Raw genomic sequence first — 23,581 nt, 5'->3', positions numbered from 1 at the left:
AGGGCTACGCAGCGTTCAAGGAAGAGATTCCCTGAGCCAAGTATCATTTGAGCCAGGATTTAAAATTGCTTGCCTCTCCCTCAGTGAAATGAGACCACATCTGCTGGCAAATTGCCTGAAGAAATGCCTGTTGATGGTGTTTCCTGGGAACCCGGAATAGTGCATGATGCATGCAGCAAAAAATTAGAGACTAGGCTTGAGATTTAGACGGGAAATAAATGGAGGATGGTCTTTGGTGTTCGGACAGGATACTCGTTTGCAAGAATTTTCAATAGCAAAGTGCAGATCAGAAACGGAAGACATATCTTCGGGCTTCCAGACTGTTTCACATGTGGGTTTCACCAGCCCCCTCTTCCCACCGCTCTTGAGAGGCCTACCCTCTCCTGGACCCACATGTGGGTCCTTTCAGCACGCACTGTTGTCTTTCACAATCGTGAACACTGAAACCGAGGCCAACATGGCTTTCCTGTTTTGGTGGAGGCAAAATCGTCCAGATGAGTTTTAATCATGCCTCTGACTGAAAGGAAGAGATAATAGTTAAAGGTTTCCCGCAGGCCGTGCATTTCCTCCTCCGGGCAGTGTATTTGCAGGCACTTTCCATCCATGCGACATCTTTTCCACGAGCGAAGCTTCTTCTCCAGGTACCCACTACACACTGGATTTGTCTTTCCAAACTCAGAAGAAATTTGCTTTCAGATCCCATCTGAACAACTGTTTTCTCAAACTGAATGCTCAGTTTCCTTGAGATAAGTAGGCACCAGTTTGCATGTTACAAATGGAAAGTTGCTATCTCTTAGCGGGTATTTTCTGATACTCCCAAAGGAATTATTACAGCCTTATTCTCTCTGTCTCCCCCTACCCACCCTCTGGTTTCTACAACCCAGAGTATGGGTTCAATAAATACAACAGAGGGATGCCTGGGTGGCTCAGTCGGTTAAGCGTCCAGCTTTGGGTCAGGTCATGATCTCGTGGTTCATGGGTTCGAGCCCCGCGTCGGACTCTGTGCTGCTGGCTCAGAGCCTGGAGCCTGCTTCGGATTCTGTGTCTCCCTCTCTCTCTCCCCCTCCCCCACTCACGCTTGGTCTCTCTCTCTCTCTCTCTCTCAAAAATAAACATTAAAAAAAATTTTTTTTAAATAAATAAATAAATAAATAAATAAGGGTGAGAGGCCCAGAGAGGCCACAACTGACACCAAACTCCAGGATTCCCTGGGAAACTGGGAAGGAAAGGAAGGAAGGAAATAAGAAAATATTGTTCTTTTTAAATAAGAAAAACAGGCCAGGTGGCTCTAAAAAAAAAAAAAGAAAACCTTTGTCTCTTCATTTACATGACTCCAGAAATGGGAAGAGAAAGACTGACACAGACTGCCTCAGGTGCTTAAAATCTCCTTGAACCCTTCTTTGAAATTGGAGCTTATCTGCCAGTCTGGGCCACTGAACTGCCAAGGTCCCGCACATGTTCATTCTTTATCTGCTCACACTCCTTCCAGCTCCCCAAATGGCACTTTCACAGGGAAAATCATACGCATGTAATATATTTGTTCTCTTGTGACCAAAAACATCTGCTTAGTGGGGAGAATACGAGACACCTAGAAACATGGGCAAGGGGCAGACATCAACTCGTGTTCCTCGTATGGATGATGAGCTTGTGAGATTTCCTGAATCCTCTGCCCTTCCCGCTGCCCTCCTAAAATAACTATATTGGGATATTTGCTCAAATTCATTTTTTACTGTTTTCAGTATTATTCCAAACTTTCCACAATTTCCTATTCTTTATCGGCTTATTGGTGAAAATGTAATTTTTTTAATGTTTGTTTATTTTGAGGACAGGAGGGGCAGAGAGAGAGGGAGAGAGAGAGAATCCCAAAGCAGTTTCCGCGCTGTCAGTGCAGAGCCCCACCTGGGGTTCAAGCTCATGAACCGGGAGATCACGACCTGAGCCAAAATCAAGAGTCGGATGCTTACCTGATGGAGCCTCCCAGGTGCCCAGCAAACGTAATTTTATCTCCCAGTACCTTCCAAGTGTGGTATAAATTGCCTGTCGATCCTCTTTTTCCCATTGCTAACCCTGGAGAATAAGGTAGCACAGATTATTTCCTGGATCACCTGTCTACCCTTGTTCCAGTCTGGACTGGTTGCCTCTAAGCATGTCACACCGCGGTCATCGTAGTACTTTCCATTGCCCTGTCTGACACTGGGTTCCCTATTTCCTTGATCCCGTGTGTTTCTCTTGCTTAGTGTACCGTTGCGGGTTGGTAGTGTTAACCTTAAAGAACAAAAACACCGAAAACAAAGACAAAACAACAGCCAGTTGTTTTAACAGCAAAATGAGTTTGCTCGGGAATAGCAAAGGAATTTGCAATTTGAGACAAAGTATGGCAACCTGCAGGCGAGTCCAAAAAGACAAGGGAAGCTCAGCTTTTATTAGATTTCAGAAGGAAAATAAGGAGGATTACTCTGTACAAGAGTTCATTGGTGAAAAACAAGGATTTGAGGTTGTGGTGGCTTTTCACTGGCTGCAGGTGGAGGTGAGTGCGTCGTTGCACGAACAAGGAGAAATCTTTCTTCTTTTTCTTAAAAGCAGAAAATAATTTTTTTTATGTTTATTTTTGAGAGGGGGGGGGAGGGGCAGAGAGAGAGGGAGACACAGAATCCGAAGCAGGCTCCAGGCTCTGAGCTGTCAGCACAGAGCCTGACACGGGGCTCAAACCCACGAACTGTGAGATCGTGACCTGAGCCGAAGTAGGACACTTGACCGACTGAGCCATCCAGGCGCCCCAGAAGATAAAATTCTATGTGAAAATATCCTCTCTTGCTGAAATAATTCTTATCTTCCTTCCTCCTGCTGGTAAGGCAGGCTGGGGTGGGGGGGTGGGGGGAGTGGTATGTGTGCGAGAGCGCCCCCTGCAGGGCTCCCTAGCTCCGTTTTCAATTTACTCATGGTCAGGGTAGAACACACTCTCCAGTTACAAGCTGGGAAAGGGTACCTGGGAGATAGGGTTTTTGGGATTTTGCTAGCCTGAACATTTCCCGTTTCACACCCTTGTACTTGATTGAATTCTAAAGAGGCATAGAGTTTGAACGGGAAAATATTCTTTTGCTCAGAATCATTCACTCTATTTTCTTCATCTATAGTTCATTTTAGCAATTCCAGTGTAACTTTTAATTACAAGTATTTGTATGTGCCATGTATTTTCTCTCTAGAGATTTGTATAATATCTCTTCACCCATAGAGGTGAAAATACATGATGTTTGGATTTAATGGAAATCTTACACATTAATTTTACTGGATAGTCAGGGGCCATTTTTGAACTGGAGACCCACCCGTGTACTTTGTTATAAAAAAAAAAAATTATCCATGTATTCTTTTTTGATAACTTCCTCATTTAAACAGTCTGTTTCTTTCATCTTTGTGGGCCGCTTATTAGGGAGATGGCAGCCATCCAGAATTTGTCTCTATTTTCATGTCCTTCTCACATGTAGAATACACTCATTCCAGCCCAATGGCTTAACTCATTCCAGCATCAACTCAAAAATCTTAATGATGTGGAAAACCAAGGCAGAAGGAAAAAATTAATTTTCCTCACAACTTACAGCCATTGACAAGTCCTTAAGAGAGGCAGAGTGACCTTTGTCTGCGAGCTCAGCTGTCTTAATGATGACACTTTGCTAAGGGCAAAAGGGAATCTCAGCTTAACATTATCCTGACCCCCCAGGATCCCAAGTCTACTTTAACATATAAAAATGCCTTTGAAAACTTCTTTATCTCTACCCCCTCCCAAGACATATTTTGGCAATCATACTCCAAGCTTATGGTCCCCTGATAAACATCTGAAGTGTCTCATGACTGAGTTTTTACTAAACAGTAATAAATTATCTTTTCCTAACAATAGCTAGCCCCCCTCAAGGTCCTGGAAACCTTGTTTCCAAAATTCCTTAGAGACTTAGGCTGTCCCTAACCCCTTCCCAACCTGAATGTATATAATCAGTCACCCGTCACAAACCCAGTACAGCTCTTCCTGCCCAAGGTCTTGTCCCCATGCTTTAATACAAACACCTTTTTGCACCAAAGACGTCTCAAGAATTCTTTCTTGGCCATCGATGTCGAATCCCAACACTTCAAACCACATCATTAAGTCCCGAGTCTCAGCTAAGCAACATCTACATCAGATATGGTGAGACAATTCATCTAGAGGCAAACACTTTTATGGACTACTCCGGTTCATTTTTAATCAGCATCAAATTGTGAAAATTTATCTAACCCTTTCTTGGGTTGTGGCTTTATTTTAAATGTTTGACTTCATGAATTATTGTTCAATGGAAATAGGGACAAAATGACCCTACAACTTATAATTTTATCTCTTAAGGTTTTTAAAAATTTATTTATTTACTTTGAGAGTGAGCAAGTCAGGGAGGGGCAGAGAGAGAGGGAGAGAGAGGGAGAGACTAAGGATCTATACTGATCTTTAAAAAGGAAAGAAAATTTCCCCCACTTGTAGATGCACATATAGTGAAAAATGAGCAAGATCTTGAAAGGAAAAATCATACAATTAAGGAGAATAACTGAAAACTATAAGACATTAATGAAAGAAATTGAAGAAGACAAAATTAATAGAAATATATTCCATGCTCATGGACTTAAAGAATTATACCATCAAATGTCTGTACTACCCCCAAATAATTATACCGTGCAGCTAAAACAATGTGGTATTTTCACAACAACAACAAAGTTCCTCAAAGAGGAAGTTCTGGATAGATGCTTGAATGTTTGTGTGCTACAATATAGTACATAAATTTCTAGAATTATTAGCTTTCTAAAAAGATGATGATGATGATGATGTCATTCTCTATAAAGTAAATTACAGATGTATTAAATAATCATGTCTCCATGGACTTGAGGTAAGGAAGGGTGTCTTGCACAAAACACGAAAGGCATAAATCATGATGAAACGTTGAGTAAATACAACTACAACAAAAACGTGGGGTGGAAACGTAACAAGAGCTAACAAAAACATCAAAATAAAACAAAACAAAATCAGAATGGGAGAAGATATTTGCAACAAATGCTGTTGAACAATACAAACAATGTATGTGTTCCTGAGACTTTCAGTTCCAGAAATAGGCTAAATTTCAGAGGTGGTTAGGTGAGAGTTCGATTTCTATTTTCTGAAATTCTCTTACATCGCCTTCAGTTTAATACTGAGGTTAGTTTTTGCCACCACCACTAGTAGCTACTAGTTCCAGCTGCATCTTAATTCACAAATACATTGCTCATATTTTACATTTGTCAACAAAGACTCCAACTTAATGATGATGGTTCCACAACTGAATCAAGCCTTGGTCCAGGAACATTTTATGGGCTGATAGAGTCACAAATGGAAGTGTTCTGATGGCTCTGGATCTATCATGGTGGAGCCCAGGGTGAGGTCAACTCCCCCAAAATCTCAAGGTTGCCATCAATCTGGGGATAGCTAGAATGAATGCTGGCTAGTCAATCACAATATCCACTACAGGATGTCAAAATCCTGTAGCGATCCTGTTTTGATCAAAATTTGTTAGCCGTTATCTTTGGCAAAATGCAAAGAAATTATTTATTTATAACATATTAGAGGAGAAAAATAGAATTAAATAATGAAAATGTTGATACAAATGTTACTACAAATACCTTTCCTTCAACTGAAGTTTTTTGCCTTGTGTACTGTATCAGATTCCTAACCAACCTTTCCTCCACTAACTCCTTCCAAAGGAGATCTCTAAATTTCAAGTAAGTGCATGGCTTGTCCATATTTATCCAGTGGTGTGCTGGTGGATATTCAACAACTGGCTTTCCAAAGCTAGAGGGTGGGGTGGGAATGTGACTTGTGGCTTCTACCAATCTCTGAGGTGTAAATACTACCACCATAGCCAATTGTCAGCTACCAAAAATATGTTAACTTGCGGTCCCTGCAAATTTAAAATCAGCTCTCACAAGTCGATATAAGCCAGCTCAACACCACTGAAGAAATTTTCAACTGCTTCTGAAGACTCCTAGAGTTGCTCTGTCTTGTGGTCTCCTGTGAAGCGTGTGCTTTTTCTCTGTCCAAAGTTTTACCTTGCCATCTTTCCCACACACATCAAAGTTAGATACACTAAACTCTCCTGTTAGTTCCCTGGATATCCCCAATTCTCTTCAGCTGAAAGACTTTTGCAAATTCATCGTGCAAATTCTAGTAATCGTTAAGACCTCATTTTAGAAGAAAAGTCTTCTAAAAAAATGATATCCCCTCTAACCCAGGTTAGAAATTCTCCCTATGTCTTCCCAAGATTCCTATATTTTTCCTACCACAGCCCTTATTACTGCATGTTGTAATTACACATTTCCATTGGGTCTAAATCCCCCACTATGAGCAACCTGAGAGCAGAGACTATATATCATTCTCTAATGCACATCAAACTTTTCACACAGCGCATGCACATAGTAGACATTCCCTAAATATTGCTGAATGGATTAAAAAAACATAAAAATATATAATATATATATATTATATATATAATATTGGTCCAGGGACCAATATTATATATACAATGAGTGTGTGTGTGTGTGTGTGTGTGTGTATGTGTGTTCTGAAGAAGAGAGGCAACAATTAGTAGAGAAGAGTATGAAAGAATTTTTGCCCATGTGGTAAACATGATGCTAAGAAGAGCCTATGGGTATGAACTTACGGACATTATGAATGACTCAGCTCAGTATCAAGAGAGGGGAATTAACTTCTAAATCTGAAACATAAGCCCTTCAGCAGAAGATAAATCGGGAACCAGTATATCAGGAGGAGACTTAACATCAAACTGCCACCTTAAAAAGACAGCCATTGATGTCACCAGGGGGATGGGAGGAGCCACATGGAAGTGAGGGTTTCTGCCATCCTCCCTGCACATCTGACCACCGTCCCACCCCAGCCTTAACAGCAGTGGCGGCACCAACAACGGCCACTTAGTCCTTGCGGTTCTACGTACCACTTACAAGGGCTGAAGCCTTATAACAACCGATGAGGTAGTCCATTGATATTACACCCATTTTATGGATGAGGAAAAACAGGTCAGGGAGCTTAAGTAACTTGCTCAACTTCACACAGGTAACAAGTGACGGTATCACAATTTAAACCCAGATCTGTAAGGATCTAAAGCCCTTATTCCTTACTTCTCCGTTTTACAGTTTCTCGCCATCCTTTAAAGAACAAATGTTGATTGATATTGCTCTCAAAGTCCCCGATCGACACCATCGTTTACGTATCAGGGCTTGTGGGAATCTCAGAAGCTGACCGAAATAAAACCTCTGAGACATGACCCTACCCCCCTCAAATGTGAGAAAAAATGATCTTAACGATGATAATGATGATTTTTTATTTGAGGTTTTACAATGCTGACGTCAGCTAAAGTCAAGAACCATTTTTCTGCAATGCAAAAAACATCTGACTCGTTTTCCTTCTCAATGGGTGGTTGGGAGTTGGATTTAGAGAGAATTCATAAAACGGGAATTATTCTGCCTGCTTCCTTTAAACCTTGTAAGGCAATGGAGTAGGTGGGTAAGAAGAAAGAGCACCGATTATGGGAACAACTTTGGAGTGGTGAGCACAGAATTTACAAAAACAAAAAAGTTGAGTCAGATATTCAAGTTTCTCATGATTCATGCCGTAAAGAGAGGAGGCTCCTGTCTTCCTGAGGTCTTTGATGAAGCGCTGACTCATTGGAGAGTTGAGGTTGAACTTCCTTGCTCTCAGATTTAGTTTCCTCAGGAGGCATTTCTGCTTACACAGAATTACCAGGTGAGGAAATTGCCTGGAAAACAAAACATCAGTTTCCAAGAAAAGGATCACATCTCCCTCTCCTTCCATCCCTTCCTTAATCATCATGATTATCGTCAATAATATGTGTTCACTGATTACTACTATGCTAAAGTTTTATATACATAGTCCTCACCACAAATGTCAGAAGACAATGAAAATGTTTTCATCTTATAGGTGAGTTACCTAAAATCTAGAAAGAATTCATGGTTTTTCCTGGGTATACAGTTAGAAACTGACAGGTTACATGGAAATTATTGAACTTAATTATATCTGTATAAAAATATGTTAAATATTATTATTATATTATTATATGGTAGTAACTGTATTATTGATATTGTCATTTATTATCACACTAATTATATTACTATAAGATCATACTGTGATGTTATAAATGTATTGAATATTATTTTAAATATATTGGTCCCGGTTAGATTTTCACATCAGAATCCTTTTCCAACCTTCATTCCATCCCTCACTTTCATACAAGCTCTAACTCCAGGGACCCCACAAATCCTTACCACATAAAAGTATATCTTTTCAACTCTGGAAGTCGGAGAGAACCTTAAACCTTAGCAGACCATGTGAATTATTAGTCATGGAAACAAACTCACCTCTCTGGAATTACATACGTTTTCTGCACACCACATGGCTGACACAGAGATGCTGATGCATAATTCCAGCAAGGTAAGGATGAGCATTAGAGACATGATGCCCTAGGAGATATGATGCCTCATATGACACATAGTAGAAACATTCAGAGGGAAAACATGTTATCAAGAAACCAAATATAACATCTCCCTCCTTTAAAACAGAACAAAGTGAACCATAGATTAGGTTTAAGACACAGGCACACACCAACATTCTTTAAGAGACACCTCATCAACCTAAAAACATAGAAACTGGGGCCTGGGGGGCTCAGTTGGTTAAGTGTCTGACTCTTGATTTTGGCTCAGGTCATGATCTCATGGTTCGTGGGATCAAGCCCCATGTTGGACTCTCTGCTGACAGCATTGCCCTGGTTGGGATTCTCTCTCTCCCTCCCTCTCTCTCTGCCTCTCCCCTGCGTACCCTCTCTCTCTCTCTCAAAATAAATAAATAAACTTTAAAAATAAGTAAATAGTGGGGCACCTGGGTGGCTCAGTCGGTTGAGCGTCTGACTTCGGCCCAGGTCATGATCTCGCAGTCTGTGGGTTCGAGCCCCACATTGGGCTCTGTGCCGACAGCTCGGAGCCCGGAGCCTATTTCAGATTCTGTGTCTCCCTCTCTCTCTGTTCATGCTTCCTGTTCATGCTCTGTCTCTCTCTGTCTCAAAAATAAATAAACGTTAAAAAAATTTTTTTAAATAAGTAAATAATAAATAGATAAATGGAAAAAAATTACCTGGGGAGAGAGATACATTGCATTTTTTATCAACCACGTGAAGTGGTCACAGCTGAAGAGCCTGTAAAGGCAAAATTCTGATATTCTTGCTAACGTCTAGGAATCTGAGTCATAGCCAGCTAAAGAAATGAGTAGGTAGTTCAGAACAATGGACAAAAATGACCCCCCACCATTTCATTAATGGGATTTTATTTGAAGGTTTATGTGTCTACGCCATCCCTAGAAACTAAACACTAAACTGAAATATTAAACACAAAATTACTAGACTAGCGATCCTGCTATTATCACTGAGGCACCTCGGAGGAGAAGCAAACACAAGATTGCTCCAGAAGGAAAATACTACAAAACCCACCTGAAAACAACAACAACAACAACAACAACAACAACAAACCCAGACCCATAGAAATATAAACTTAGATAATTAACAATACATTTCAGAAAGAAAAAAAATGAGGCACAAACTTCTTTGCCAGCAAACAGGAGGACTGGGAGTCAGGCAGTAAAAATAGGTCATCAAATAGGTCATCACAGAGAAAAAAGGCAAATGTAAAGGAAAACCTTAATTCTAAATTGACCTCAGAAGAGGGAGAATATCTAACGCAAACAACAACATCCTTTGAAAAGTTTCTTAGGGAGCTTCCCTTTAAAAATAATATACCCCCAAAATTCCAAAGTGAAGTACCACATTCCAAACTTCGGTGACTCATGATTCAAAAATCCCAGGTCACAGAGAACACTGTAAATCTCCCAAGTCAGTTTTATTAAGTAAGATATGAAATTTAAACAATTTCATTTAATCTCTCTGGGGAGTGTAATAGTAGCAGCAGCAATAAATACTAATATTGTAACACAATGTGCACTGGGTTTTTTTTTTTATTTTTTTTTTAATGTTTACTTATTTTTGAGAGAGAGAGACAGAGCGTGAGCAGGGGAAGGGCAGAGAGAGAAGGAGACACAGAATCCGAAGCAGGCTCCAGGCTCCGAGGTGTCAGCACAGAGCCCGATGTGGGGCTCGAACTCACGGACCGCGAGATCATGACCTGAGCCGAAGTCGGACGCTCAACCAACTGAGCCACCCAGGCGCCCCAATGTGCACTGTTTTAATTGCTCATCAAATATGAACTTGTTTAACCCTTACATCAACCCTGTGAGATTGATACTATTACCATCCTCATATCAAAGATGAGCAAATTGGGGCGCCTGGGTGGCTCGGTCTGTTAGGCATCCGACTTCAGCTCGGGTCACGATCTCACAGTTTGTGGGTTCAAGCTCCGCATCCGGCTCTGTGCTGACAGCTCAGAGCCTGGACCCTGCTTCAGATTCTGTGTCTCCCTCTCTCTCTGCTCCTCCCCTACTCATACTCTGTCTCTCTCTCTCTCTCTCTCTCAAAAACTAATAATAAAAAAAAAAAAAAAAGATGAGCACATTGAAACACTATCTAATTTGCCCTTCATTGTAGAGCTAATAAGTGGCAAAGCCCGGATTCAAATCAAGGTAGCATGATACCCGATATGATATTCTTCTGTACATTTGAGATCATTTGGAATATTTTATAATTAAACATAATTTTTGAAAACATACGTTTGATAAGACGCCCATGCAAATGCATAAGTCCAGTGACTGTGAAGACGGACATTCCTTGAGAGAATACTTATTAACTGCTAAATTGATCGAGACCAAAACAAACCCAACTAGAGCAGTGGTAGAGCTGGCAATATTCATTCCAAAATTGTGTTCCACCTAAAAAAGAACAGGAATTTTCAATTAATATAGGAAGCACATGCTTCCTTCCTTTGGTAGCAATTCATTTAAACCCCCATCTAAGACCTGCGGGTCTTAAGAAGAATTTTGGTTCTTACTCTGAGGAAAATATAGAGTCCCTGGAGGATTTTGAGCAAAGGGGCAATGCAGTTAGATTAATGGGAGCACTGAGGTCTCAAGCAAGACTAGTGTAGACAGGGCCAGCGGTAGAAGCAAGGAACCCGGTTAAGAAAGATGGTGTCTGACTGGATGAGAAACAGTCAAAGTCAGATTTAGCTTGAACATAGGGCCAACAGGATGTGTGAATCAATTGGATTCAAGATTGTCAAAGAAAGAGAAGTCAGGGATAATCCTCAGGGTTTGGGCCTGGGAATCTGGAAGGAGGGAGTGCCCATCAGCTGATATGGGGAGGAAATGGAGGGAGAAGGTTGGAGGAGGAAGATTAGGATAGAGTTTGGGAGATTTTAGAACTCTTAAGTGGAAGCAATGAGATCCACCGGCATGTTGCCCAGAGGGAGATCTAGGCTGGAAGTGTTTATTTCAGGGTTGTGGGCATGCAATGTCACTTGAAGCCAGGAGCATGGATGAGGTCACCAAAGGAGTGAGTAGGGCAGGTAACAAGGAATTGAGTTCTGTGGCACCCCAACTTTTGAAGGTCAGAGAGAAGCAAAGGAAAGGAGATTGAGAAGGGGACACTGAAAAGACAAGAGGAAACCAGCTAATGCAAGTGATCTAGAAGCTAAATGAAGAAATTATTGGAAGGAGGAATGAGTGATCCACTGCGTACTAAATGCTGCCCATGAATCAAGTTAGATGAGAACCGGGAATTGATCTCTGCGTTGCCAACAGAGAAATCAGTAGTGATCTTAAGGAGAGTGTTTACAAAGATGTAACAGGGAAGAAAATAAAGCCTTATTATAAAACAATGCCCTTCCTGGGTAGATTGGAAGTTCTTACTCGATAGGTAGGGAAGAAAATAAAGCTTTATTGGAAAATAAAGCCCTTACTGGGTAGATTGGAACTGGAGACAGAGTGTAGATAATTCCTTTGAGGAGTTTAACTACAGAAGGAAAAGCAAATTGCGCCCGTAGCTATCAGGAGAAAATAAGGTCAAGGTATTTTTTTTCTGCTTAGATTAGTAACTGGATGCTGATAGGCTGATTGAAAAAATCTAGCAGAAAGACATTTGGAGTGATGCACTCAGGTGGGAAAAAAAGGAACAGAATCTAGTATTCAAATAGGGATGACAGCTTTGAAGAAAATCAGAGTCACCTACGGTAAGAAGTTAGAATAAAAAACGAATCGGTTCAGACCTGTTCTGTGAAGTGGATGTTAGAGAGGGCATCTGAATGTTCTTTTCCAAGGGCTTGGGTTTCTCAGAATAGGGAGCAAGGTCATCAACAGAGAATAAAGGTAAAAGAAAAGGGATTGGTGTTCAAGGTGGCCATCCATGGAGAAGGCAGAGTGAATGAGCTAGGAAAGGCGTGTAGCTGGCAAAGAGATGATTTAGTGAGAACACATAACAGGGACTTATGAAGTGTATAAGGAATCACTAAAGGAATAGAACTTTTGGCTCTTGGGTGTGGACTTAGTGGTGGGAAAGGGTACACTCAAAGTAGTTAGAATTAGTCAAGTTTCACAACACACAAAAATCAAGAAGCCTTTTTCTGAGCTTCAGATTCATCAAATATTCAAAGTAACCATCCCAGGAATCATTCACAGTCTCCATGATTTTCTGATAATTTACCATCTGAATGCCTTAAGAGAATTTTCTTGTGCATTACACAAGACTCGGTGTCTCAGTTGAATTCACCAACCTCTACTCTCTTGTTATTAATGGGTAACTTATTTCTAGTTCCACAATCATAGGAATACAGGAAGAACTGCCACTTACCAACTTTTTTGTGGGCTTTCTCCCAGCTGCAACAGACAAGGATCCTGAAACAATAAACTGTTTAAACACAGGAAATGAAACAGATAAGAGAACATTAAGTCTCAACCATTTTCATTTGGTCCTCCGTCAATTAGTAGGTATCTAGCAATGGTTGCATAAGATTTCTTTCTAAAATTCACACTCTATCACAGAGAATTATACTCGATGTTGCTCATCATTTCGTATGAATAAAATTTTTAATTAGTTAAAATTTTGAGCAAACATGTGATATTTTATTACATCTGTTTTTATACATTATATGAGCGTGCATACTTTAAAAACATAAGATAAAGACATATATGTAATGTGATATAATTATCTTTATGCTTATACTTATATTAAATGTAAATAATATTTATTTACATACACATGCATATATAACGTCATTCTCATATTCTGACTCAAGCTTCAGATGAGGGTTTGATTTATTGGATTAGATGTTCTGAAAGAACTTCAGCAAGTCTGTCTACATTGCTATACCCACTCATTTTAAATGATTATTTTGATAAGCTATTATTTTCATGACTCTAATTTCATAAAGTGAATTCTCTACAAGTTGATGGCTTTCTCAAAATTTCATGCTGTTTTATACCCCACAAATTCTTACAACAATTTGCCGAGCCACGCCTATGGTTTGAAGGCAAAGTTGCCAAAATCATGGAGAGCAAGAGCTGGCTCCATAGATTCAATTCTCGAATATTCTGCCTGAACACGAAGGAACAGGCTTCCGATTCCACGCCAAATAACAAGATGGTTATCACGAGAAAGTTCAGGGTCACTAGAGCTTTATGGTCGAGAGCAGATGCACCCTGACCCTATCTTCAGCTTGTATTCATTCAGTCACCTAGGCTCAGTTTTTGCCTACTTTTTTTATCTGTAAAATAGAGATGTGCATACCCCCATGTTAATATTACTGACCTTATAGCTATATGGGGATGGAATGAAATGATACATGATGAGGTCTTGGAAATTGGCCCGGCACACCTAAAGCACTTGTATTATTAACAATAGCTAAGGTTTTTATGTATTTTTTCCCCATTTAAAAATGGCCCAAAAAGAGGGCCCCCATGTTATTTCTACTATCTTACTGAAGAAACTAAAGGGTAAGAACTTAGATATTTTTCTCAAAGGTCAATAAGGATGGGTAAGAGGAAGATTGGTTCATAGAAGGAATCACACGGTCAATAAACAGCAGGGCCCGTATACAGAGGGAAGGGGAGGGAGACAGGGGTGTAGTTGCAGGTAAGGCCAGATAATGTCGTGGATCTTAGACTTTACTCCATCAGCGATAGACAGAGCCGGGGCAAAGCTTCCAGCGATGGGAATCCAATGGTCAGATTTGAACCTTCATGCTGAGGATGCTTTCAAAGAATGAGCTCTGGCTTCCTGACCACATTTTCCCAACATACTGACCCCAGCTTTCTGAGAAAAGAAAACTCTTTCCTGATGGAATAACTGAAACACTTCACCATCCTCTGTTCCACAATATGGAAGTTTTCCATTTAGATAGTCAGGATTCATTATGCAGAGAAAATGTGTACTTCAGGTTTTCTAGAAAAATTCAGACTCCAAGTATTTCATCAAAATGACAGTAGGAACTATCTAAAAATTTCAGAAATGTTAAATCCAAATTACGTGTTTTATACTGCATCCAGAAACTGAATGTCATCTTTTGTCAGCATATGAGATTGTTGACAAATTGTGAGCAATTTTGTTTTAAAGAAGATCTGAAGGTCGATGATTCTGAAGAACTAAACTCATGAATAAATTAGAGCCCCAGATTTGCTATAAATTTAAATCTTCTTCATTTGCCAATTACATGTTCCATTTACTATTTTCAACTAAACTTGCCCATCTTCTTGGATTTCATGGTAGTCTGAGACCAAACACTTATAAATTCTCAAAGGTCTAACACCAGAATAGACAAGAAAAAAAAAAAAATTAGTGTCTGATTAGCAAATAGTTCCAACTAATTATCTTTTTAAAAAGAAAACATCAGGTAGTTGATAATCAAATAACAAATTTATTTATTCAAATAAATTTTAAAACCACCTAGAACCAAAGCCTATTTTATTGATTCTGTTTTGACTCAAATAGGGGAAATCAGTCTTCTGATTTCCAGACTGTAATCAGCAGGCAAATCTCTTATCTCCCAAACCAGGACTCTCTTGACTGCACGAGACAATTCACCAATACTCATTTTTCATTTGATTTTCTTAGCATCCATAAATGTAATAGCTGGATTTAATGCATGAATACATCAAGTTAATGTTTGAGACTTAATCTGTACTCAGCAAATGTGATTTCTCTTACTCAAGAAGGCACTTTGTTTTTAAAAGTTGTGTAAGGAATTACAAATCAAACCCACAGCATGCAATCTCCAAATAACCTAAAAACAACACTTTAATAATCTAACACATTTCTAGCAGTGGTAGCTAAGAAATGATCCATGGTCAGGGGAACATGAATACGCACAAAAACAGCACCCCATAGTGGGTAGCCTGTGTAGAAGACCAAGAAAAACGGGCGGAAGTCACGAAATATGCTTTGTAAGGAACCTAGAAAAACACCCAGAGCCAGAATTGTTGCTCCATTCAGGATCTGGACGGCCTATAAGAAGGAAAAAAGAAAAAAAAAAGCATAATGGTCATGTACTAGTGTCCATGGAGAAGAGACCATTTGAATTTTCTTCAGAAAGGAGATATCATTGCTGGAAATGATGACAATGTCAAGCTTAACTGGGAAAGGCCTTATTCTGGGAGGTTTTTGTTCTATGCCATTCCCACCGATCCCAATGGCAGCCCTTCATCACCACGTCTCTCCCTCCTCCTGTCCATTCTCACAAACTCCTTCCAGACAGTGGTAGAAAAGTAGAGGCAATATGGCTGGCAACACGGACGGGGTCAAATATCTTCCTAGCACACCTTGGGGCCATAGTATGATGAAGGCACTCAGACATCAAACAGCAGTTCATCCAAGCTTTCGTCAATCCAATTTTTAGATCTAAAATACGGAAGGCATTCATAAGAACTCAGCCTCCCGAGGTGGTGGTCAGACTGGAGTCCATTCTCCAATGCTGACAGGACAGTTCCTACTCCCCAGGTCTAAAATGGGTCCCAGTCTTTTCTTAAAGAAGCAACATTATTGACTTAGTGATGAATAATTCAGAAATCTCTCCTGATGAGGATAGACAAGGTTTTCCACATGCTATTTATTTTCTTCTGTCTTAAATCAATTTGTAAACTAAAGATGACCTACCCCAAGGGCCTGTAACTTCTCCTTCTGGTGATTTTGTGATCCATTAATGGGCTGATAGACAGAGTTATTCACCACCTCTGGTTCCACCTGGCTCGCTGGGGTACCACCTGCTGAGGCTGCCTCCAGTTCTGCATTCTCATCTCCTCGGGAGGCCATCTGGGGTTATTGATAGCTATCACAGAAAAGAAATCCAAAGGTTTGATGTTTTCCCTTTCCCCACCAGCTACAATTTTTTGAGTGCAACAGAAGGGTTCATTTCCGTCCATACATCAAAATGACTCTCCACAAATGGAGCATCAATTTACATTGTTGAATTTCATTTTGTCTTGGAGTAGTAGACACCATCAAACTACTGTAGTAAGTCTAAGTGCCTCACATAACTTTGAAACAGTGAAGTGTGATTCCTTTCTCATTTTTATATGTATGTATACATTACATAGCCCCTCTTTCTTCAAATCAATCCTGGACAACCAGACAGATGGTTTCACTGAAAGTTGATCTCTTGGTTGAGGAAAATGACTTTGGTCACCTCCCTGTAATAACAAGAAGTATAATTTATTGAGTTGCTACTACATGCCAGGTACTGTCTGGTTGCTGTGACCGTGTTAACATATTTAATCCTCCCAACAATCTATGTTGCGATATTATTATTCCGATTTTAAAGATGAAAAAATTGAAGCATAGAGAGGTCAGATAACTTACCCACACTTAACACAGCTCATAACTGAGTTCAGCTCTATTAGGGACATTCTACTTTAAGGTCGAACATTTTTTAATCGTTATGCTATATAGTACTATATGGAAGATACCGTTCTGGGTCACCGTTCGGTACAGCGGAAAGAGTTTAAGCACCGTGGAAGAGATGAATCTAAATCCAAATTTGGCCACTTATTAGTTGTGTGATCTAGTAATGGGAGCCTCAGTGTTCACATATGTAAAATGAAAATAATTTTAATTTCATATTAACATGGCAAGAGGCAACTTTGATAAGGTCTGAAGTCCCTAACCTAATAGACAGTTGGTAAATGTTAACTTTAACTCATACTCTGCCTTGTGGCAAAAAAAAAAAAAAAAAAAAGACTCAAAGTATTGTATATAAGGTTCACCAAACAACCACCTCAATCATTACACCTAAAAAAGATGTGTCGCTAAAATATACACTGGGGGTGCCTGAGTGGCTCAGTTGGTTAAATGTCTGACTCGGTTTCAGCTCAGATCACCATCTCATGGTTCATGAGTTCAAGCCCCACATCAAGCTCTGCACTTTCAGTGACTTGGGATTCTCTCTCTCTCTCTCTCTCTCTCTCTCTCTCAGAATAAATAAATAAACTAAACTAAATTAAAAAATATATATATATATATATATATACACACACAGTATGTTCAATCTTGAGCAATATAACTTCCTAGTGGGAAAACTGATAAAGGGAAACTTGTTTCAGATGGAGTCAGGACGTCACAACAGGGGCTTCTCGTGCCCTGTCCCTCCTCCTCAGTTGTAGACCCAACAGGAAGAGAAGCACTTGGCATCTTCCAAGTCAATACCACTTTACTATCCCAGAGAAGAGCAGCCCAGCCAACAAGAGGCTGTCACAACTAAAAGCTACTCTATTTCCAAGTCCCAGTCTGCTGCAAGGGACTTTTTGTGTATAACAGTAACTCCTAATTCCCCTCTTTCCCTCTATAAAAGAGCAGTTCCTTCTCTTTGTTGTCTGGACTCACATACGATTTTGTGTTAGCTTGCTTGTCCCAAATTGCAATTCTCTACTCTTCCTGAATAAACCCATTTTTGCTAGTAAAATAACTGATAACAGGCTTCTCCAACACAAAGTGATTGCAAAATGCTTCTCTGCTTTTACAACTGATGAGGTGGACAGTAGGAGATTAACCACAGGGGCACCTGGGTGGCTCAGTCGGTTAAGCGTCTCTTGATTTTGGCTCAGGTCACAATCTCACAGTTTATGAGTTCAAGCCCCACATCGGGCTCTGTGCTGACAGTGCAGAGCCTGCTTGGGATTCTCTCTACCCCTACTCCACTTGCTCTCTGTCTCTCTCAAAATAAATAAATAAGCTTAAAAAAGCTTTTTTTTTTTTTAAAGAAAAAAGATTAACTACAAACCCATTATATACTGCTGAATTCTGCCAAAACTATTGACTTTGAGTTTAGAATGGTTTCTTAATTTCTACTTTTTGTTGCAAATTGTACGGCAGATCTAGTTTTCTAATAATTTCACTCACTTTTATCAGATTAGATCCATGCTGCTTCCTTTCAGGATAAGGTTTACCTTTCCAGTTCTCTATCATAAAGGGTATGTGTCCTGCTTATTTATTCACAAAGGCACTAAGAAGGTGAAAGTCAGAACACATTCTATCTTTAACTTTATCACATTGAAAATTGCTATTTTACCTCTCATCAAAATGTCCTGCCAATACTGATTTCCATGCTAGCATTTAGGTACACGCTCTGTTTAAACACTGATAAATACAGAATGACAAGGAACCCTTACCTTCCATGTTCAATACTATGCACGGAATCCAAGAAGGAGGAAATATCAAAAAGTTGACAGCAAAGTCTATTTTAATAAATACCTAATGTAATCCTGGTCAGGATGTATAATAATAAGAATGGCCAAACAGGGCCACCTGGGTGGCTCAGTCGGTTAAGCGTCTGACTTCAGCTCAGGTCATGATCTCGAGATCCATGAGTTCGAGCCCCACATCAGGCTCTTGCTGACAACTCAGAACCTGGAGCCTGCTTTGGATTCTGTGTCTTCCCCTCCCTCCGCCCCTCCCCTGCTCGTGCTCTGTCTCTCTCACTCTCAAAAATAAACAAACGTAAAACAAAATTTTTTTAATTCCCTCAAATCCCTCTCTCATCTATGTTGAACATCACCTTGCAAAGCTCAGGCTTAACATTTATCCATTGGGAAATATGTATATATATACATTTTTTTAAAGATTTTATTCTTTTTTAAGTGATCTCCACACCCAACATGGGGCCCAGATTCACAACCTCAAGATCAAGAGCTGCATGCTTCACTGACAGCCAACCACATGCCCTGGGAAATACAACTATATTTTACGTAAGATATCTACCTCGCTAAAATGTATTAATGTGGAGAGCGGTGCTCCTTCATGATCAGATACCTGCTTGCCTGTTAGTCTAGCTTCACGCCTCCCCCTCCCTATCTCACAGCTCTGTCCAGCCATGTTTTATTTCTTTTAATGCCCCCCAAGCATCAAGTTCTCAAAAGTCTTCAACTCTCCTTCTCAGTATTATTCCTCTCTTCCTGAAACACGTTTTCCCTCAAGCTCCACCTAGAAAATTTCTGCTCTTCTTCCAGACTGACTCTCAGTCCACATGCCACACTTTCCTGAGGGAAGCCATCTTGAGTCCTGGCCGGGTCTGGAGGAAGCCTCCCCTTTATTACCTCAGAACGCCCTGCCCTCTGCTTCCCTTTTCCGGCTACTTACGTGTCTGAACCTCAACTGACTGGATGTTCACCTGTATCTGATGTCTTCTCATCCTGGTAACCCCAGGGCCTAGATCTGTGTCTGTCACATGCTGCGTACTCAGCAAATACATGCTTAATAAATAAATGAGCTTTTGGTCCCGTTTGATGTAGCCATGCCTTATGAATGATAATGTGAAATATGTTTGTGAGGATTGGAGCCTCTCATACAGAGAAACTCCCGAGTAGTTCTGGAAGGAGGAAATCTATCATTTATTTTTTAAGTTTATTTATTTATTTTTCTTGAGAGAGAGAGAAAGCTGGAGTGGGGGAGAATCAGAGAGAGAGAGAGAGGAGAGAGTAAGAATCCCACACAGGCTCCACACCAAGAGCACAGAGCCCAATGCAGGGCTCAAACCCACAAACCACAGGGTCATGACCTGAGCCAAATTCAAGAGTCAGATGCTTAATTGACTGAGCCACCCAGGCACCCCTCTAGCCACATCATTTAATTTGACTTTTTTATTTTGTTATTTTGTTTATTTATTTATTTTGAGAGAGAGAGCACAAACAGAGGAGGGGCAGAGATGGGAGGGGTGGGGGGAGAGAATCCCAAGCAGGCTCGTGCTGTTTGCGCTAAGCCCAATGTGGGGCTTGAACTCACGAGCCATGAAATCATGACCTAGGCTGAAACCAAGAGTCAGATGCTGAACCAACTCAGCCACCCAGGTACCTCTTGATTTTTTAAAATAACTATAAATGGGGCGCCTGTGTGGCTCAGTCGGTTAAGCCTCTGACTTCAGCTCAGGTCATGTTCTCATCGTTCATGGGTTCAAGCCCCATGTTGTGCTCTGGGCTGACAGCCCAGAGCCTGGAGCCTGCCTCAGATCCTGTGTCTCAGTCTCTCACTGCCCCTCCCCTGCTCACACTCTGTCTCTCTGTCTCTCTGTCTCTCTCTCTCTCTCTCTCTCTCTCAAAGGTAAATAAACATTAAAGAATAAATAAATAAAAATAAAATAACTATACATATCAAAGAGAATTTTCAGGCTTCAGGCAAAATAAACTATGTTCAATAATGTGGTCAATTGAGCTTGTTTTTTTAATGGGAGAAGTGTAGATTTCCTGAGAACCCATTAAGTTCACCTATCTGGCTTTTAGTGTGTGTCAGGCATTGCACTAAATGCTTTACCCATTTAACCACCATATGTCTCACACATCCATATAAATAGGTACTGCTGCTATGATCCTTTCCATTCTGCAGGTGAGAAAGTGGAACACCAGGAGACTTAAGTAATTTGCCAAAACCCACAAGGCCAGCAATTTCAGGAGCTGGAGACCCGAACCTGGCAATCTGGCTTTCAGAGTATCGTTACCGTCCCTCTGAGCTCATGCAGAAACTCACTTACTAAATCCTTACTTCAGATGTGTCCAGACCATCCCTCATTCCCACAGCCGGCAGCCGAATTTGGAGGCAGCCACTTGGATTATATACATCTAAGAGGTGTGTGTGTGTGTGTGTGTGTGTGTGTGTGTAGGTGGTGTCCGCGCCCGTGTCTTTCCAAAGAAATAACTAGACAATTACGTCTAACATTTTGAACACCAGAGGAACAATCAGACTCTAAGGGGAAGCCATGCTCGCAGCTGAAAGATCCAAATCTCTACGTGACAACCAACCAGGACACTCTGCAGACATCCTCACGGCCCACTGACTCTCCTGGGTGGCACCCAGGAGACAAGAAAAAGGGGGGCTTTCTCTGAAGAGCGAATCCGTAGGGTTTACCTTGGAGGCTTCAAGCGTGGGAAGACGTCTTGCCTCTGAAGCCGAGTAGGAGACGCTCAGTAATGACAGCCACGGTGTCCTTTCTGGAAAACTGCAGCCTCTTCGGACTCAGGCTTAAGGTACCTTTGCCTGAGGCAACACTCTAGAGGAGTCGGTGACAATGTGGTGCTGGCTGACTGAAGAGTGTGCCGACCACACGGGCACCTGGGACCTGCGTGTCCCCAAGGCTTGCCGTTGATTAGGAAACTGGCAGCAGGAGTAACTGTCTGCTGGCCCTGTGACATTGCTTAACATATGGTTGGACCAAGAAATGCAAGCAGGAAGTACAGGGAGATGGGTGGGAAAGCGTTGTGGGATGGGGGGTGTTGAACAGTCACTTGCCCAGTAAGAAAAGAACGAAGTCAGATAGTAAGAGCAGCGTCTGGAGGAGGGAGGGTGGTCACACACATCCTTACGTTCAATTCTCACAGGCTTAGACAGGCTGGTTCGTCTGCCAACGTCAAAGATACAAAAATTAGGCAAATTGTAGTTTAAAGGCATTGAATGATTGCTGCGTACCAGTCGTCGCTCTAAATGCCCTGCGCGCATTAACTCACTTCAGCCTCACGACGACTCCAGGCCGAGGTACAACGGGTAACCCAATCTCACAGAAGACAAAACTATGGCATAGAAACGTTAACCAGCTTTCCTAACCGGATCCAGTGCCCGGCCAAGCTGTGTGCAGACCTCAAGCTCTGGGTAGGGTGAGGTCAGGGTCATGCCTGCTACTCCCAGTGTGATTTGTAAATAATGATGCCTCCTGGGGTGCCTGGGTGGCTCAGTCGGATAAGCATCTGAGGTCAGCTCAGGTCATGATCTCATGGTTTGTGCGTTTGAGCCTCACGTCCGGCTTTGTGCTGACAATGCTGAGCCTGCTTGGGATTCTTTCTCTCTCTCTCTCTCCCTTTCTCTCTCTGCCCCTCCCTCGCTCTCTCTCTCTCTCTTAAAATAAATAAAGTTGAAAATAAATAAAGAGGGGCACCTGGGTGGCTCTGTCAGTTAAGTGTCTGACTTCAGCTCGGGTCATGATCTTGAGGTTTGTGAGTTCGAGCCCCTCGTCGGGCTCCGTGCTGACAGCTAGGGGCCTGGAGCCAGCTTTGGATTGTGTCTCCCTCTCCCTTTCCCTCTCCCCCTCCCCCGCTCATTCACTGTCTCTGTCTCTCAAAAATAAATATACATTTCCTTGGGGCGCCTGGGTGGCGCAGTCGGTTAAGCGTCCGACTTCAGCCAGGTCACGATCTCGCGGTCCGGGAGTTCGAGCCCCACGTCAGGCCCTGGGCTGATGGCTCAGAGCCTGGAGCCTGTTTCCGATTCTGTGTCTCCCTCTCTCTCTGCTCCTCCCCCGTTCATGCTCTGTCTCTCTCTGTCCCAAAAATAAATAAACGTTGAAAAAAAAATTAAAAAAATATATATATACATTTCCTTAAATTTAATAAACAAATTAATTAATTAATAAAGCGTCTCCTCACTTTCAAAAGTACCCCAGCTCAGAAGATACATTATTGGGAAAATGAATAAAGAGAAACCTCGTTTGTGAAAATGGTGTTGGGAAGCCAAAAGCAGGCAGCTCTCATGCCCTACTGCTTCCCCGGAATGGCAGAGCCCACAGGAAGAGACCTCCCTTCTCAAGCCTTACTATTTTGCCTTCTTTAATACCCAGCAGAAGGAAGAAAGGTGTTTCTCACCTCACCACCTTCTCCTGGCAACAGCCCAGCCAATGAGAGACAGTCACACTCAGCCAACAAGGAGCCCCTACACTTAGAATTCCCTTTTTCCCCCAATGGACTTTTTGTTTCTAACAGCCCTCCCCAGCTCCACCCCTTTCTCGATAAAAGAGTGGTCCTCCCCTTCCTTTTGAGGATTTTCCTATGGTTTGCTGTAGCTTGCTTTTGTCACGTTGCAATTCCCTACTATTCCTGCACCAACCCATTTTTGCTGGTGAAATGACTGGCAGTTTTATTTTTAGGCTTAACATTCCACAATCATCCTAAATAAATAAAGTGCCCTTAAATAGATGATGGGAAGATCAGAGCCAAGAGGCAGTAGGGCAATAAATCACATGTGGAGATTCAAAATGCAATCTTTAGGAAGGTCACAGGACAGAGCCTGGAGGGGGCAGCCCATGACTGGGTGAGGTCCTCATTCTAGAAACTGGA

General features: G+C 41.4%; 1 protein-coding gene across 3 annotated transcripts; it reads right to left on the bottom strand.

The window, feature by feature from the left end:
• Positions 1-7,365: 7,365 nt before the first annotated feature.
• On the bottom strand, positions 7,366-22,183 carry MS4A3 (membrane spanning 4-domains A3). Of its 3 annotated transcripts, none has more exons than XM_011286920.4 (7): positions 21,387-22,160; positions 16,155-16,326; positions 15,372-15,506; positions 12,858-12,914; positions 10,784-10,942; positions 8,434-8,535; positions 7,366-7,814 (listed from the first exon to the last, which is right to left on the bottom strand). In XM_011286920.4, the coding sequence occupies exons 2-7, from the start codon at positions 16,308-16,310 to the stop codon at positions 7,785-7,787; spliced, it is 639 nt and encodes a 212-aa protein (XP_011285222.1). In that variant the 5' UTR covers positions 16,311-16,326; positions 21,387-22,160; the 3' UTR covers positions 7,366-7,784. The 3 variants fall into 3 exon arrangements, with proteins under 3 accessions (XP_011285222.1, XP_019668014.1, XP_019668015.1); XM_019812455.3 differs by having other exon boundaries at positions 21,420-22,159; XM_019812456.3 differs by lacking the exon at positions 15,372-15,506 and having other exon boundaries at positions 21,387-22,183.
• Positions 22,184-23,581: the final 1,398 nt, after the last annotated feature.

The sequence above is a fragment of the Felis catus genome, chromosome D1 (genome assembly GCF_018350175.1).
Source record: "Felis catus isolate Fca126 chromosome D1, F.catus_Fca126_mat1.0, whole genome shotgun sequence".
In the NCBI taxonomy this organism is placed as follows: Eukaryota; Metazoa; Chordata; class Mammalia; order Carnivora; family Felidae; genus Felis; species Felis catus.
The sequence above is the reverse complement of the archived record's forward strand: the minus strand, read 5'-3'. Positions and strand labels throughout refer to the sequence as shown.

Coding starts and splice junctions, on each gene's coding strand:
- MS4A3 (XM_011286920.4), bottom strand. CDS start 16,310: ATGGCCTCCCGAGGAGATGAGAATGCAGAACTGGAGGCAGCCTCAGCA. Junction 15,507..16,154: donor AGAAGTTACAGGCCCTTGGG/GTAGGTCATCTT, acceptor TCCTTCTTATAG/GCCGTCCAGATCCTGAATGG. Junction 10,943..12,857: donor GAAAGCCCACAAAAAAGTTG/GTAAGTGGCAGT, acceptor GTTCTTTTTTAG/GTGGAACACAATTTTGGAAT.